Source organism: Talpa occidentalis, unplaced genomic scaffold (genome assembly GCF_014898055.3).
Source record: "Talpa occidentalis isolate TD23 unplaced genomic scaffold, MPIMG_talOcc4v2.1 talOcc4.8, whole genome shotgun sequence".
Classification (NCBI taxonomy): Eukaryota; Metazoa; Chordata; class Mammalia; order Eulipotyphla; family Talpidae; genus Talpa; species Talpa occidentalis.
This window is the reverse complement of record NW_023605194.1, coordinates 66752155-66769654: the sequence shown is the minus strand read 5'-3', so window position 1 is coordinate 66769654 and position 17500 is coordinate 66752155. Positions and strand designations below refer to the sequence as shown.

Sequence of the window (17500 nt, the reverse complement as noted above, 5' to 3'; positions counted from 1 at the left end):
GTGCATAGCCTCAGGCTGGCTGGGTGTGGGCACAATTTCAAGTGGAGCTGTCAGGCCCTAAGCAGTGCCGTGCTCTCCATGGCTGAGTCTTGTGGAACCAGGGCGGTGGGCTCCAAGAGTCAATGTATTCCCATTCTTACATCATTTTAAATACTTACGTTTTAGTATTTACGAACTAGAGCAAATGATGTGTTCTGTTGGCAAACTTTTAACATGATGCTGTATATCACCAGAAACACCATTGTAGTTCCCCTCTAGCTTTTTTACATGCTTGGGTCTCCTCAGGGTGCTCAAACATAGTCATCCTGATAAGTGGCCCACTTGCCAGGCTCCCGGGGACATAGGTGTGGTTCATGTGCCTGCTGAGCACTTGGGCTCCACCCTGGGCAGAAGCCAGTCTAGCTGTGAGGCCATGCTGTGTATCACTGGGATCACATGCCATCCAATCCTGATACAGGCATGACCGGCAGAAAATGTGAGCACTGTTAATCCTTTAGACTTCAAAGAATATCCAGCAATTCCTTCAGTGGTTCTGGATTCTTCCCTTGAAAAATGTCCTGAGTGCCTTAGGCAAGCTGTTAAGTAGTTGCAAACAATTTTTGAGGACCAGAATTTCCTAAACACTTGGCCACCAAACCAAAATAGTTAGATTGGCAGGCTTAGGTTGGTATAAGTGAAGAAACATCCAGAGACCTTGATCTCAGTTTTTTGCATCATCTAAGTGGCCCATCATACCCATTGTTTAAATTAATAATAATTATCATACATTGTAACCTAATAAAATACTGCTTCTTTAATCGTTTACTATTGGAGTCCATGTAGGGTTTTGTTTGAAACGAATACCTTGTTGCTATAGCATTTAGAAGTCAGTGCTTCATAGTTAGCAGGTACTTCGACTTACACAACCTCTGTAAGAGCAACTCTGGGGGGATTGTGCTGCTAATGACTCAGTGTGAGTGGAGACTCAAGCCAGCCCAGGATTCGTGCTTTCAGGGTCCACATTCTTTAGTGACTATGCTCCCTTGGCCATTCCTGCCTGCCCTCTTTGGGGTTAGAGTCCCTCTAGGCTACCTGACACCAGACTTGAAGGAACCCTTCTCCTCACTTGTCCTGGCTTCCAAGTCTGAGCCAAGAGCTTCTATTCCTTTCAACCCAGGAAGGTGGCAGGGAGCCCTGCATGTGTTTCCAGCCTTTCCAAAAGCAATGTGCAAACCTTTCTGTGCTATAGCCATCGTTCCTGGCCCAGTGAAATTATCAGGGCTGACCAGTCTCTGTTACATTGTTTTGACTGAGGATGGAAGGGATTGATGGGGCTGACTTTTTTCTGACAATTCCCTTGTCTTCCCTCAAGGCATTATCCTTGAAGCCCATTTCCTAGAGTTGGTCTCCTTGGCCAGGAAGAAGTCAGAGGCCCAGTTTCATTAGCTCCCATTCCATCCACCTGGCTGCAGGCCCAGCAATGGAGAGTTGGTAGAGCCAGCTTCGAATCCACATCTCACCACTTACTTATGTAGTGCCTCAGCACACATTTCTAGCCTCTCTGAGCCTCTATTTCATCCTCAGCAAAGCGCCTCCTGGTATGCCAAGTCCTTGGGACAGAGATGTCTGTGTGGGGCTTCAACTGATACGCTGTGATTGTGGTATATTTCACTTGGCATGGACTAGGTGCTTGATAACTGAAAATAAAATGTCACTTAATGTTTATTATTTAACTTTAGAAATTCAACCCAAAAATCTTCAAAAAGAAGCAGAAGAATGGGAGCTCTACAAAGCCCAGCTGCCCTTACTGCTGCTGTGCTGTTGGCAGCAAGGACCGCTCTCTCTCTGTCTGGGTGAGCTCCCTATCAGGATCTTTGCTGCTCCTTTGGGGGAGGGAGTAGGGCTGGCAAAGGAGGCAGAACCTAGAAGAGGAGAGATCCCACTTTCAGTGATAGTCAGTATGTGCTTTCACCCTCCGGTCATCTCAAAAGAAAACACTAAAGACTAGGCTCAGTCAGGAGATGCCTCAGTCAGGAGATGCCAAGTACAGCTTGGACCTGCTGTACTTACTGCTTAAGATGACCTTGAGCCAGGGCAGCACTTTTGTCCAAACTCAGGGACTGCCCTCAGTGGTTGGGACCATAACTAGCATATAGTGTTTTATTTCCTTTTTAAAAAACTTTTGTATTGGCATTCAGTCAGCTCTCTCTATCTGCAAGTTCTAAACCTATGGGTTCCACATATTGTCAGAATCTGGTTATCTCCTTAGGACTAGAGTAGCCACTCTTCCTCCTTCCCCACACAAGCAGTCCCAGCCTCCTAGAAGCTACTACAGGACCTAATGGGAGCCCTGTAATTGTGTAACACCCAGCTCACTACTCTGTGACATAGGACCTGTCCCTCAGGATGGCTGGACATTAGTCCATAAACAGTACATCTTGCTATAATTGTGAATACATGGAGATGATACACAGCCCAGTCTTAGAGCAACTAGATAACACATTTAAGCAGTCACCAAAACCAATTTCTACAGGAAGCTAAATGACATGCTCATTATGTACTAAGTGATAGAGCAGACACACCATATGCTTTATTTTAAAAAATAAAATATTTCCCCAAGGTAGACCAGAAGAAAATAATCAAAGTGTTGATAATGGTTAACTTTGGGTCTGAATTAAGGGAACTCAAAACTGTTTTTGTGCATTTGTGACCTATTTGCATGCACTTTATAAAATGAGTCTGTGTGAGGTATGTAGCTTATACTGAGCCTTCAATCGCTGTAGCAGAACCACTTGGGCCAAGAGATGTGTTAGGTTTTCTCTGAAGCTGTTTTTCTGTCCTGGGAACTGCCTTTGCTCTGTGCCCAGGGCTTGGTGTCCTACCCCCTGCTTGGTAGACTTTGTCTGAGTTTCACCTTAGACCGTTCCTCACCTCAAGTCATAGCCTTTCCAGAACCCCATTCTCCATGCCTCATTGTTCATGTAACACCATTCCCCTACCAGACCACTTCAGGTAGGGAACACTGTGTTATGCATATTTTTTGCTGGCTTTGGCTTCCATAGTTTGGAATCTTGGTGGCTGGCAAAAACTTCAGCCATGGCTTCTAGGAGTATTAGTGTTAGCTGGGTAGAGGAAGAGTGGTTTTCAGCCATTTCATTAACCTTTGCTGCTTCTTTCCTTCCAGCTTACATGTCTGAAACGGCCTTTGGTTGTCATCCATGAACTGTTTGACAAATCCATTATGGATATTTCCTGGTAAGATGGATTCTTGTTATGTAACACAGGCTAAGAAAGGAGAAGCTATACTATACAATGAACCGTAAGATCTCCTGGATATGAGTGGGAGCAGGTAACTAGTGCCTCCTGTCAGTGCTGGTTTGTACATGATTTAGGAAAGGCAGCTTGGACCTGCTCTACTTACTGCTCCACTGGAATTTGCCACTAGAAAACCCCTTCTCCAACAAACATCTCTGGGTAAAGGAGAACGCCATGATCTTAATTCCACTTCACTCTCTGTCATCATGTGAATCAGCTTAGCATGGGTCAGGAGACATATTTTTCGCTTCTTGGTGACTTCATTTAGATACTCACTCCCTCATGGTTTTTTTATAAATGGTTTCAAAAATAATAAATAAGGGCCTCCCCGGTGGCGCAGCTGTTGAGCGCTGGGTTGCAAAGCTGCCCTCAGCCTCTGCAGCGCCGGTTCGATCCCCGGCTGCTCCCCAGCCACCAGACGGGGGTCCCACATGGCGCACAGACCTCTCCTGCTGCCCGCTGCTCCCCTCAGCAGTGTACTTCAGTCTGCCTGCTCTGCTCCCTGCTCTGGCTCTGGTGAATTCTCTCACCCTCCCGTGCTTCTGACTGTTCCCAGTGCTTGTATGTATGTATGTATGTATGCATAAATAAATAAATAAATAAACATTAAAAATAAAAAAATAATAATAAATAAAAGTGAAATTCTCAAAGACATGATAAGAGATATTTTGGGTTTTGTTGGGTTTTTTTTTTTTTTGGTTTTTGTTTAAGATTTATTTATACAAGCACTGGGTACAGTCAGAAGCGCGGGAGGGTGAGAGAATTCACCAGAGCCAGAGCAGGGAACAGAACAGGCAGACTGACGAAATACACTGCTGAGGGGAGCAGCGGGCACGGCAATAGAGGTCTGTCACGCCATGTGGGCTCCTCGCTGGAGGCTGGGGATTGAACTGGCGCTGCAGAGGCTGCGGGCAACTTCGCAGCCCAGCGCTCAACCGCTGCGCCACCAGGGGAGGCCCTGGTTTTTGTTTTTTTAAGATTTATTTATTTATGCATATAAGAACTGGTGTGTAGACCAGAGGTGTAGGGGCGGGAGTGAGAGGATTCACCAGAGAGAGCGGGGAGCAGAACAGGCAGATCTACTGAAATACACTGCGGAGGGGAGCAGCGGATGAGACAGGAGAGGTCTGCTGCGCCATGTAGGTTTCTCCCTGGCCTGTGGGGGATCGAACTCCTGCTGCAGTGGCTGGCAATAGATTGATAGCACTGTTTCTTTAACCCCTGCGCCATCAGGGAGGATGGTTAAAGATACTTTGTGCATGTGCTTAGAACTACAGAGTGCCAGGGCCCTCTAATATTGTGACCTTTAATCCCCATTGCTACTAGGCCACAGAAATGAACCAGGGGGGTTATCATCTACATAAAGTACTACCCTGCTATCCTCCCAAGCCTGCCACTATGGTAAGCACAGCAGAAGCTTATTCCCAGACTATTGATGGCCATCTCTTTCAGGACTCTGAATGGACTGGGCATCCTGGTGTGCTCCATGGATGGTTCTGTGGCATTCCTAGATTTCTCCCAGGATGAGCTTGGAGATCCCCTGAGTGAGGAGGAGAAGGTAGGAAAATAGCTTACTACTAGCACATGACCCATGGCTACGCATGCTCTTGGGCCAGAGAAATGGCCACAGTTAGTCTGAGAGGTCCCTTTGAACCCTCTTCTTGTGATGTACAAAGACACACACACACAGAGCTTCTTAGAGTATTAATGGGTGCTTTCCTTTTATAGATTGTAGTCCCTATTTTCTTTTTAAAATATATTGATTTAAGAATGAGTATGTCAGATATCAGTTCTGGAGTTAAAAATACTTTGGGCATCTTTTGTTGAACTGGTAATTAGCCATATACTGGGAGTGAGCAAGAGTGAGTACAACAGTCCCTGCTAACATTACTTTTCCAATTGTCTTGCACTGACATAGTTGGCAGAGAACAGCAATTTTTTTTTTTTAAAGATTTATTTATTTATGCATAGAAGAACTTGGGTGTAGGCCAGAGGTTTGGGGTGAGAGGGGAGGGGTAAAAGGATTCACCAGAGAGAGTGGGAAGCAGAACAGGCAGATCTACTGAAATACACCACTGAGGGGAGCAGCCGGTGAGACAGCTGGGGCCTGCTGTGCCATGTGGGCCAGCTTCCTGACGGGATCAAACTTGTGCTGTAGTTGCTGACAGTAGCTTGATAGTGCTGTGTCTTTAATCCCTGCGCCACCAGGGAGGCCCCAGAACAGAAATTCTCATGGTTATTTGGTTACTTCTTAGCAGTTAATTACATGCCAGATTCTGTTTTGCACACATTAGTTCATATAAATTACACAAAACTCTTGAAGGCTGAACGTACCTATTTCATCAATAAAGACACCCTTGGAAAATGGCATCACCCTTTGCAAAAACTATGTGATCCTCAGATACAAGAATAAAAGCATGTGTGCCCCTCTTCAAGGGCTTTGGGAAAGGCTCTTCTTTACCTTCCACACACTAGAAACCTGCTATTTCTACTAATGGACCTTTGCCAATGCTTAGTGGAATGTATTTGTCTGAAAGGAGCCCTGTAAAAGCTCAAAGCAGGTAGGCAGCATTCCCTGTAGTGATGCAAGTGCTGGTAAAAGTTCCTGAGTAAGCCCCCCACTGTTATGTAAGCCTCTCAGAAATAAGGGTCTGATTCATTGACAGGACCTTGAATACACACTGGCATCTGGCAGTCATTTTTCAATGAAGGCTTGAGTGGTGGCTTCAGATGGTCTTCTGCCATATTACTGTCACCAGCTAACCTGGGATCCCTGTGCACCTCCCTTCCCCTTGGGGAGTCACATTGGTAGTCTATATAATAACCTTTTCCAGCTTATTTCCCGGATGTCACCAGCAACCCCATATTTGAGGAACACTGGGACCAAACTCTAAATTCTATCTCAGGATTTCAGAGGAGGGATTCAGGAGAGGTGGGGCAGGAGCCACAATGATAAGGGAAGGAGGGAGGTTCTTGGCTATGTGCAGCTATACCAGGCTGTATAGCAATGGATTCCAAGCTATGTCCTCCCCCCCCCTGTAGCATCCACTGCTGTGAGACAGATATTTTACTGACCTCCACATTGATCACTGGCACATCCTTGTGTAAGTCAGCTCCTCATCATATGAGCCACTCCAGTGTGCTGGCAACACCATCCCTGCCCACATGAATCCTGTCTGTCATGTTATGACACAAGACTAATGATAGTTGGGAAGATGGAGAGAGGTCCCCTGCTCAGTAGGATCAGGACCTGTTGTGGGCAGAGAAACACTTCTCAGGTGTGTTGTGCCATCTCTGCTCTTAGAGACACTATTAGCATCTCCATGGTAACCTCCAATAGCAGGACCTAATGTCTGTAAACATAAACAGACTGGTTTTTACTTTCTGATTGTCAAAAAGTGTTTGGTATACTTGGAGTGATTTAGGAGCCTGGTAATAATAATTTGAGTGTTCAATTGCAGTTCAGCCAGTGTTTATTATCATTTGTTTTGCATCAGACCATCTATTTTCTTATCAGTTACTTACTCACTTTCATCTCCAGCTATGATACATAGGAGGCTATATGTAGGGAGAGTACAAGATTTCTCCAGAGTCATCTCATCAACATCAGGCAGAAGAGGGTAGGAGGTGATGGAGAGCTGACACCCAGAACTCTGAGCCCTAGCATAGGACTCTTACCCCTATTAGAACCAGGATAGCCCACACTAGAGCTCACCAGTTTGTGGCCATGGATCCACCTCATCATTGCTCATGGCATACTTTTCTCTGTTTCCCCTAGAGCCGCATTCACCAGTCCACCTATGGCAAGAGCTTGGCCATCATGACCGAATCCCAACTCTCTACAGCCGTCATTGAGAACCCCGAGATGCTCAAGTACCAGCGGAGGCAGCAACAGCAGCAGCTGGACCAGAAGACTGCCACAGCCAGAGAGACAGGCTCCGCTGCATCAATGGCTGGTGTCGTCAATGGGGAGAGTCTTGAGGACATCAGGAAGGTGAGGGTTCTGCCCAGTGGCCCTGGGCACATGGACACAGGTCCAAGGACAGGACAAGAACATGCAGGCACAAATGGTGGGGAGATGGGTGTGTGTTTTTCCTGGAGTGGACCCAGAGGGGTAACTCAGTTTGGGGCTATTGAACCCTCTTGTCATCAGCTATACTCCTTTATTGAAGGCCTCCTTGTCCAGAGAGCTCCAGAGGAGGTCATCTTTTATAGGAACTTCCAAACCTCCATTCTAGTCTTCATATGAAATTATATTTACTGAGGACAGTGGGTTTTAGACTCCGCCCTTAAGAGATATCTGTGGGCACCATCTTCTTTTTCTGGATATCTATGTTTAACCTCGTGGGGGTAGGAGGAGGAGCAGAGATGGGACAGGAACGAGGCAGGAACTGTTGGATCATCTGGTTGGCTTACATCATCTCTAGGACCTTGTACAGGGTGAACCACTCTCTGAGGTGATTAAGAGCACAGTGTGGGAACTCTTGGTGGAAGCCCACAGTGGAAGAAAGGCCTCTGATGAAGAAAAGTTGAAAATCAAGGCTTAGAGACAAGAATGTGGCTCACCTATACAGGTCTCATTCTTTTAGTTCCCTCGTTGAGCCCCGTGACTGCTGGCTAGAGATGGCCAGCTTGGCATTTGGTTGCTGCCTTGATTACCTGACCAGCCCTGCAGTACTGATAATAGAGAGGAAAATGCTAGATTGATCAACTGGGAACTTTCTGACCTTGTTTCTTTACTGTGCAGATAGTTGAGCATACACCCTGATAAGAACACTTATACTTCGATTACGTAACTGATGGCATCGTTTAATTGTACCAGAAAGGCTGTGGAAAGGGAAGTTAGAATATATTTTCATAGAAGTCTTGTTTTTTGATATTTGAAGTTATTTAGGAAAAATCTGTTCCATTCACTTAATGTCATTCTACTTTACCAGAATCTTTTAAAGAAGCAAGTTGAGACTCGGACAGCAGATGGTCGGAGAAGAATCACACCTCTCTGCATAGCACAGCTGGACACCGGGTACTCATCTACTCACTGAGCTTTCTGTGTCCTTTTCTAGGGAGGTCTTCCTCTTTTTCATCAGTCAGCCCTTTAATAATCAGGGTCTTCACAGGCTCTTGGGCCAGTCTGACCCATAGAATCTGGAAATCAGGGAATTTAGCTCAGCTTCCCATCTACCTTAATACCCCATGCTCCCCACAGAACCCTTATGCACACTTGACATTTGTTTTGAAGACATGCTAGGAGGCATCAGACCAGCGGGTAAGGGCATTTTCACAGGTTATTCACTCTGCCTTTAATACTCTACTGATCAGCTCAAGGCACTTCACACAATAGACAGTTGCTCATCCATTAAGTTGTTTCAAGTCTTCCTTAAATTCTGAAGGGACCTCCAGTCTTATTGTATGTTGATTTGACCTCATGGTGTTAGGTGTGCCGGCATTAGGCCCCATAGGGCAAGACCTGATTGGGTGGAATCAGAGCTAGTCTGTGGTTTCTCACAGATATTAGCTTCCTTTGAGCAAACCTATTTCCCATTGTGAACCGACAAGCAGTAATGTTACCAGCCTACCAAGTGAGTCCAAGTATGTGACTGTCCTTGAATACTATAGGGCTTGTGGGAGTGAGGGTCGTGGAGGTTGTGATGATGATGGCTCATATATGCCATGAATCCTTCCAGGTCTCACCTGGTGAGGAGGCAAAGATGTGGTAGGTATTTTCCTGCCTGCCACAGGGTATATCAGAACTTGATTCTTTGGGTCTTAAAAACTTTTTTGCTCTCTTGATTTCCATGTTAAACCCAAGTAGCAATGGAATAGATAATTTAGTTTTGCTTATCCAAAAAAAGAACACAAATCCTTAAAGTGGAAATAAGTGGAAAGTAAGTCACAGATGAAGACTAAATCAAAAAAATGAAAGACTTATTTGCTGACTCTGAGCAAATAAACTTGAAAGCAGATGATTTTTGAAGAAAATAAAATTACCAAACTGAAGAAAATCTGTGCAGATGAGTTACAGAATAGAGGACGCTTTCAAAGACCTAACCATGCCAAAAACCATCAACCTAAGAAAATTTCATAAGGGAATATTTAACAAACTTGTAAGGAATAGGTCATTCTAATATTACTGAAGATATTCTAGTACATAGAAAAAGAAGAAAGACTTGTATTTTTTTTTTTTTAATAAACTACATCAAAATGTGAAAGAGGTAGAACATAAATTCCTGATTCTTGTTTATTTTTAATATCAGTACCATGTCAAAAGGCCAATACATTGTAATCAAGTAAGGCTTATTTCAGGAAAACGGGGGGTTCAAGTAAGGCTTATTTCAGGAAAACCTTATTACTTCTACATGTCAGTAGATCAAAAGAAGAAATTATGTGATCATCTCTATAGATGTATAAGAGGCATTTTTATTAAATTTAATGTTCTGATTTTTTTTTAAAGATTTATCCATTCATACAAACAAGAGCTGGGGCACAGTCCAGAGATGCAGGGGTGAGAAGACTCACCAGAGACAGAGTGGGGAACAGAACAGGCAGACTGACTGAAATACACTGCTGAGGGGAGCAGCGGGTGAGACAGGAGAGGTCTGCTGCTCCATGTGGTTTCTTCTTGGCCGGCCGGGGATCGAACTTGTGCTACAGAGGCTGTGGATTTCTTCATAGTGCGGTGATTAACCGCTTGTACCACCAGGGAGGCCCTAATGTTCTGATTTAAAACTCAGTTGCATGGGAATAGATGGATGCTTCCTTAACTTGATAGCCTATCTTATTTCCAAGTTAAATTTAAAAATTAAACAAATGTCTACTTTTGTGTCTATAATTTAACATTGTTCTAGTTGTCGTAGCTCATGTCATAAATTAACAGTGAAAATAAACTGAAAAGGAGATGGTAAAATATATCATTATTTAAAGATGGTATGATCTATAAGAGAATCAACTGGAAAAACATGAAAAGGTGACTGGATACGACCAATGTAGCACTAACTACCTTTAAGAGATATAAAGGGGAAGAAATCACGTTCACAAATAAAATGCTTAGAATATAATAAAAAATGTAGATTTTTATGAAGAAAAATATTTAAGCCCTATTAAGATACAAAAAACAAGTAACTAGAAATGCCTGCTGTCCATTTTAATAAGTAGGGTGGTTCAACCTCAAATTTATAGATTAAGTTAATATGAATCAAATAGAGCTTTTGAAAATCAGACTGATTCTGAGGTTATTTTTTCCCCTTTTATTAATTTTTTTTATATTTTTTACATTGCTGTTCATTTTTGTACAGTATTTGATTTCTCCCTTCAGATGTAGTCCTTGTAAATATCCTACCACCTGTGAACCATCACCATGATCCCTTGTGCTCTTCCCACCCATTTTGATCCCTTTTGCCCCCCCTCCCCTGCTTTAAGCTTCAGATCTATAGTTACCTACAAGTTTTATCTTTTAAACATTTTTTTTGACCCTTTGTTTGGTTTCCCTATATTCCTCCTAAAGCAAAACCACGATATTTTTTCTCCTCCTGACTTATTTCACTGAGCATTAACTCTTCCAGTTCCATCCATGTTGCTGCCTGCAAATGGCATGAGTTCATCTTTTTTTGATTGCTAAGTAATATTCCATGGTGCGTATATATCACATCTTCTGATCCAGTCATCTCTTTTGGGGCATTTAGGTTGCTTCTGTATCTTTACTATTGTAAATAGTGCTGCAATAAACAAAGGAGTGCAGACTTCCTTTTGAATGAATGTTTTTCTGTTCTTGCAGTAGATACCTAGAAATGGAATTGCTGGGTCAGAGGACAGAACCATTTGTAGTCTTTTCAGAAACCTCCATACTGTTTTCCAGAGGGGTTGGACCAGTTTACATTCTACCAACACTGTAAGAGGGTTCCTTTTTGTTCACATCCTCACCAGCATTATTTGTTGTCAGTTTTTTAATGTGGACCTTTCTTACTGGTGTGAGGTGGTGTCATTGTGGTTTTGATTTGTTTGCATTTCCTTGATTATAAGTGATGTTGAACATATTTTCATATGCCTGTTGGCCATCTGTATTTCCTCTTTGGAGAAGAGTATTTTTAGCTCTTCTGCCCATTTTTTTTTTGACTTGGATGTTTACTTTGTTTTTGTCAAGTTGTGAAAGCTCTTTGTAGATATTTGATATCCGCCCCTTATCAGCTGTGTGGAGTGCAGATATTTTCTCCCAATCTGTAAGGTGTCTGTTCATCTTGGTTATTGTCTCTTTTGCAGTATAGAAGCTTTTTAGCTTGATGTAGACCCAGCTATTCATCTTTTCCTTCATTTTCTTTGTTTCGGGGGATGAGTCTTTAAAGATGAGTCTTTAAAGATGTTTGTCATGGATTGTTTTGCCTATGTTTTCTTCTATATATTGTATGTTTTCAGGTCTTACATTCAGATCTTTTGTCCATTTTGAGTTGGTCTTTGTGTATGGTGTGAGGTAGTAATCAAATTACATTTTTTTGCATGTAGCGGTAAGTTTTCCCAGCACCCTTTATTGAAGAGACATTCCTTGTTCCAGTGCACGTTCTTTGCTCTTTTGTCATGGATTAGTTGACTATATATGTGTGGCTTTATTTCCAGGTGCTTTGATGTGATTCCATTGGTCTGTGTGTCTGTTTTTCTTCTAATACCATGTTGTTTTAATTATAATGTCCAGCCCTTTACTTTTTATCTATGTTTATTTTTGGCATTTAGGTGTGTTTCCTGGAGACAGCAGAAGGTTGGATTCTGTTTTCTATCCAGCCTGCTACTCTGTCTTTTCATTGATGAATTTAGTCCATTTCTGTTTAGGGTGATTTGGCACATGGGGGTCTGTAATTGCCATTTTGTTTATTATTTTGTGTTTCTTTTCATTACTTTTTTCGGTTCTTCCAGTTCATTCCTCTGTTGGTTTAGATTTTAAGGCTTCTGGTAATATTTCTTGGAGTGAGGATTTAGTAGTAGCAAGTTTCTAAAGATTTTGTTTGTCTGAAAAGGTCCTTATTTTTCCCTCATAATGGAAGGAGAGTTTTATAGGATAAAGTTTTCTTGGCTGGCAATTTCTGTCTTTGAGTTATTGAATATGTTGCTCCATTCTCTTCTTACCAGTAGTGTTTCTTCAGAGAAGTCTGATGGCAGCTTAATCAGTTTTCCTTTATAAATTATCTGTTTTTCCCCTTCTTCAACTTCATTATCTTTCCTTTGTCTTGGACTTTTGGAAGATTCACTATTGTTTCTTGTTGTAGTTCTCCTTCATTATGGTAATTTGGTCTTCTGACTTCCTGTATATTTATTTTCATTTCCTTCATGTTTGGGAAGTTCCCTTCAATCATATCCTTGAATAGGTTCTCAGTTCCTTTGTCTCGCTCTTCATCTTCTGGGATTCCTATGACTCATACATCCTTTACTCATGGTGTTGATATTTGTCAAAGTGTTTCTTTATTCTTTTTCCTTTGTCCCTTTCCTGTTCTTTTTTGCTTCTTTTTATATCTCTATCTTTGAGAGTACTAATTTGTTTTTTCATTTCATCAATTCTGCTTTTGTTGCTTTTCCCAGATTCCTTTAGCTCCTCCATTGATCTTTTAACATCCTCCACTTCCTTTTTTTTCTTATTTACAGATTCATCTACAAAATACAGTTTGCTGACTGTATTTCTCATATCATTCTTTTCCTTTTCTTCTTCAAGTTTTTAATCGTGGCAATTCTGCATTCTCTTTCTGTCAGGCAGAAACATTCTTCCATGTCAGTGTTGTTGAGATCTGGGGGCTGATTTTCTTTTTGTGGTTAGTTGTTCCCCAAAGGGCTTGCTTGGCTGTTTGTATTTTTCTTTCTCCCTGTTGTTTGCTTCGGGATTTGTTCTGTGTACAGGACCACTGTGCCACTGGTGCCGGCAGGCATGTCTTCGGGGTACTCCTATTTCTATGTCAGGTACTGGTGGCCAGGCCAGGTCCAATGCAGTTACACCAGGTTTTGCAAGGACTGTCATGCTGTGGATGGGCCTAATGGGCATTAGCCCTGGAAGTCACCAAGTCTGTGTGCTGCTTGTGTCTCTTCCCCCAAATGTGCATCTTCACTTAAAGGGCCGGGTGGAGTCTGCGCAGGCGCACAGGGATCCAGTGACCTCTAACACTGTGTGTGGGCCAGAGGGTGCTCACCTTTGACTCCTGAGCCCACCCTCTGCCTTCTTGGCTTCACTCACAGTGCCACGCAGGGTGTACACAGGGCACAGATGTTGTACATGGCCTCTAATGCTGTGTATGGGCCAAAAGGCACTCTCCCAGATGGTTACTGCTCACCTTTGGCTGCAAATAAATGGACAGTAAAGCTACCTGAGCTGGAACCCCAGGTTCACATGGAAGGCAGGCAAAACCAAGCAACCCCCTACAGACCAACATCTTTGGATTTATACCTGATTCTGAGGTTATTTGCAAAAATAAATAGAAATAGATGAACTGTTTCTAAAAAAATATTAATCAATGAAGACAAAGTTCACCAGAAATTAAAACTTGTAAGAGATATTAAAGCAGAGAGGTACTGACATGTGAATAGACAAAGCAATAAAATGCAATAGAAAATCCAGAAATAGACTCAAATATTTATGGAATTTTTAAAGTATTTAAAGCATTTCCCATCAGTGGTGAACCATTAAGTTAATCAATAAATGGGAGTCAGAACTACTTGGTACCTTTAGAACAAAATTATGTCCCTAAACTGCTCAGAGATTTTTTTTCATATATATTTTTAATTTCTTTTGTTGTTGAAATTTTTAAAAGATTCTATGAAAGACTATTTTTATTAATCTCACAGGTAAAAATGTCTTCTACAGAGACACATAATTTAGATCACACAAAGTTAGCACTTTTGGCAAGGAAAATTACACAATAAATTTTCTTTAATTTATTTATTTATACAAGCACTGGGTACAGTCAGAAGCATGGGAGGGTGAGAGAATTCACCAGAGCCAGAGCGGGGAGCAGAACAGGCAGACTGACAAAGTACACTGCTGAGGGGAGCAGCGGGCGTGGCAGGAGAGATCTGCGTGCCATGTGGGACCCTCGCCGTTGGCCGGGGATCAAAACAGAGCTTTAGAGGCTGCGGGCAGCTTCGCAGCCCAGTGCTCAACTGCTGCGCCACCGGGGAGGCCCTACACCATAATTTTTTTTTTTTTAAATCCTGGAGAAGATACTTCCTGCTCATAAGAAGTTTTTGAAATACTTGAAATTTGAAATATTGAAATTAAATCAGCTTTCATTATTGATTTTAAGACTGATTTTAATATATGAAGGAGATAAACTAAGGAGATGAGCTAACAGTTCACAAAGGATATCAGATGTTTCTGTATGAAAACATTTCAACCTCTGGGCCTCCCCGGTGGCACAGCGGTTGAGCGCTGGGTTGCGAAGCTGCCCGCAGCCTCTGCAGCACCAGTTCGATCCCCGGCTGCTCCCCGGCCACCAGAGGAGGGTCCCACATGGCGCGCAGACCTCTCCTGCCGCCTGCTGCTCCCCGCTCTGGCTCTGGTGAATTCTCTCACCCTCCTGCGCTTCTGACTGTACCCAGTGCTTGTATAAATAAATAAATAAATAAATAAATATTTTAAAAAAGAAAAGAAAAACATTTCAACCTCACATCAAAATAAAATTCAAATTAAACTAGTAAGATATCATTTTCAGCAGATTGTCAGATGTAGAGAAATTTGATGGCTATTGAAAATATGGGGACATTCTCATATACAGCATGGAATTTAAACCTCTAAGGAGGTCATTCTAGAACTTTTTATCAGAAATCATCAATGACCAATCCACTTGCTGCTGCAGTTTCCTTTCTATCCCATGTGATATGTAAAACAACTGGTGTAATGACAAATATTATAATCTTTGAAGAGCTGTTGTATGTGCTGCACAAACTAGTCCCTACAGTGACACACCGAAAGGTCCTGTCACTTTCTGCTTCACACTTGGAACCTAAAGCAGAGTGGTTGAAGTGCCCAAGGTCCTAGAACTTGGCATGGCAGAAGAGTGAGACCTAGCTGGTTAGGCTTAGCCTTTTTTTTGCCTTAACACTGCCGTATCTTGGGCCTGTTGTAGCATTATCTGTCACAGAAAAAAGTAGGAAATACCATTCTTCAGTAAAGTCTGATAAAGTAAATGATATATCCATCCATTCAACCTTTGGTGAAAGGGAGGCCCACTCTGCATGCTGCCTTTTGTTAGTTCTAAGACACAATTTGCACATTTTAGTTACAAGACACAAGTTAGAGTGTGTCTTATCATTGGTATCTGTTGATTATAATTGGTAGTTTTTACTTTTTAGTGGCACCATAAGTGTCAATTCATCTTAGATACGTAAATATAATGTGTGAAGTGATTTTAATTTTTTTGTTGCACGTTTTCTACCATAAAAATACATTGCCTTTGAACATAGAAAAATATTACTTAGAATGTATAAAATACTTGATGTGGTATCTGATTTCCAAAGCTGACTTTTGTTCTTGCTGACAACAGGGACTTTTCCACGGCGTTCTTTAACAGCATCCCACTTTCTGGCTCCCTGGCGGGCGCCATGCTCTCCTCTCATAGCAGTCCACAGCTACTGCCTCTGGACTCCAGCACCCCCAACTCCTTTGGCACTTCGAAACCTTCCACAGAGCCTGTGACAGCAGCCTGTGGCAGCGCCAGGCCTGTGGGCGATTCTGTCAACAAAGACAGGTGAGTGAGCATCAAGACTTGCTCCTGCCCTTGGAAATAGTTCAGGTTTGGACACAGTTCCAGGGATACTTCCTGGCCACTTCAATAAAAATAGATGTTTGATTTTAGATGAGGGCCTGCTCAGAAATGAGGTCATTCAGGTGAGTCTTTGATGCACAGGGCTGTGAGGACTTCACGTTCTAAGGGATGATGCAACCGCAAGATAGGGAACACGTTACCTGCCACAAGTCAGCCTCACCTTCCAGCAGGTCTACACTGGAAGTGACTTAATCCTCTGCTGCACTCTGTTGGGAGCATGGCCACACCATTCCAGGCAGGGTGCTCTGATGCAGGGGCACAGACTCCCCTCACGCTCTCAGAATTACATTTGGTCAGGGAGCCTGTGTCTTTAGTGACCATAACTTGGAAACCAAATTAAAAGCCAGAAACCTACGACCTAAGTTCAATCCCTGGCCAGGTTGCTAACCCATGTATGGTATAGCATTCTCTCCCATTGTTCCCCTAGTAGTGTATTTCAGTAAATCCACCTTTTCTGCTCCCTACTGTGTCTGATGAATCACCACTAGTATTTCTGGCCTACACACCCCAGTTCTTCTATGCCAAAAAAAAAAGTCAGAAAGGAACAGGTAAGCATTAATAAAAACCAAGTAAACATTTGCCCAACATCAGCGCTGGGTTACACCCAGGCATCTACTAAGGGTTGATGCATGAGTCCTCGTCCCCAGGGAAATGTTGTCTAGTGGGGGAAGAGTAAACCACAGAGGTGCAGGGCAGAAACAGCCATCCAAGGGGAATGTAGTGGCCAGATCTCAGGAAGACCTCTTAGAGGGCACCCAAACAGGACCCATCAAGCCAAGGTAAAGGGTATGGGAAGGCAACAGGGTAAGAGCAGAGCCCTGAACCTCTGAGAAGTGGTAGGGAAGGGAGATAAGTGTACTACTGTGCCCAGATCTAAGAAATGTTTCAATAGTTGGCCCTACAATTTGTAAAAGTAGGAGAGCATGTTCTCCAGGATGTCTCCCAGGCATCTCGTGTGGGATCCAGACAGGTGGCTGTAGGGGGACTATTAACCTGATGTACTCTAGAAGCCCAGTGACTTTGGGGCTAGCATTTGGGATGTTCCTGGGCATGGAAGGAACTAGGCAAGCTTATGCTTCAGTCCCCCTCTGAGGTGTAAAATGCAAGGCCTGTGGGGTAAGCACTTAGGGAGAGTATGAAGAATGTGTAATTGTGTCTGAGATGGGAGCAGCTTCCTATGCCAGAGGACACTTTGTTGATGATGAAGGCCATAAAAAGACAGTAGCTTTAGGACCCAGGGTAGGGGCTTTTATTGTCAGATCCATTGTTGAAATGGGAAAAACTAGTGTTTGAAGTGGTTTGAGATTAAGATAATACATTTGAGTTGTGGAGATGGGGCTACATAGTTAGAAAAAGAGGTTGCAAGAACCACTTTCAAGGTCTTACAATACACCAGGAAGCTCTCAGAACAATGCAGT

General features: G+C 42.9%; 1 protein-coding gene across 5 annotated transcripts in view; it reads left to right on the top strand.

Annotated features, from left to right (window-relative positions):
* The window catches only part of LOC119234325 (protein HIRA), a 97684-nt gene that overhangs the window by 43649 nt on the left and 36535 nt on the right, over window positions 1-17500 (top strand). For all 5 annotated transcript variants that reach the window (XM_037497186.1, XM_054690571.1, XM_037497185.2 and 2 more), the window contains 6 exons: window positions 1719-1832; window positions 3164-3234; window positions 4747-4852; window positions 7073-7288; window positions 8232-8317; window positions 15801-16004. In XM_037497186.1, the coding sequence (XP_037353083.1) occupies window positions 1719-1832; window positions 3164-3234; window positions 4747-4852; window positions 7073-7288; window positions 8232-8317; window positions 15801-16004 (797 nt within the window). The remainder of the gene's footprint in view (window positions 1-1718; window positions 1833-3163; window positions 3235-4746; window positions 4853-7072; window positions 7289-8231; window positions 8318-15800; window positions 16005-17500) is intronic.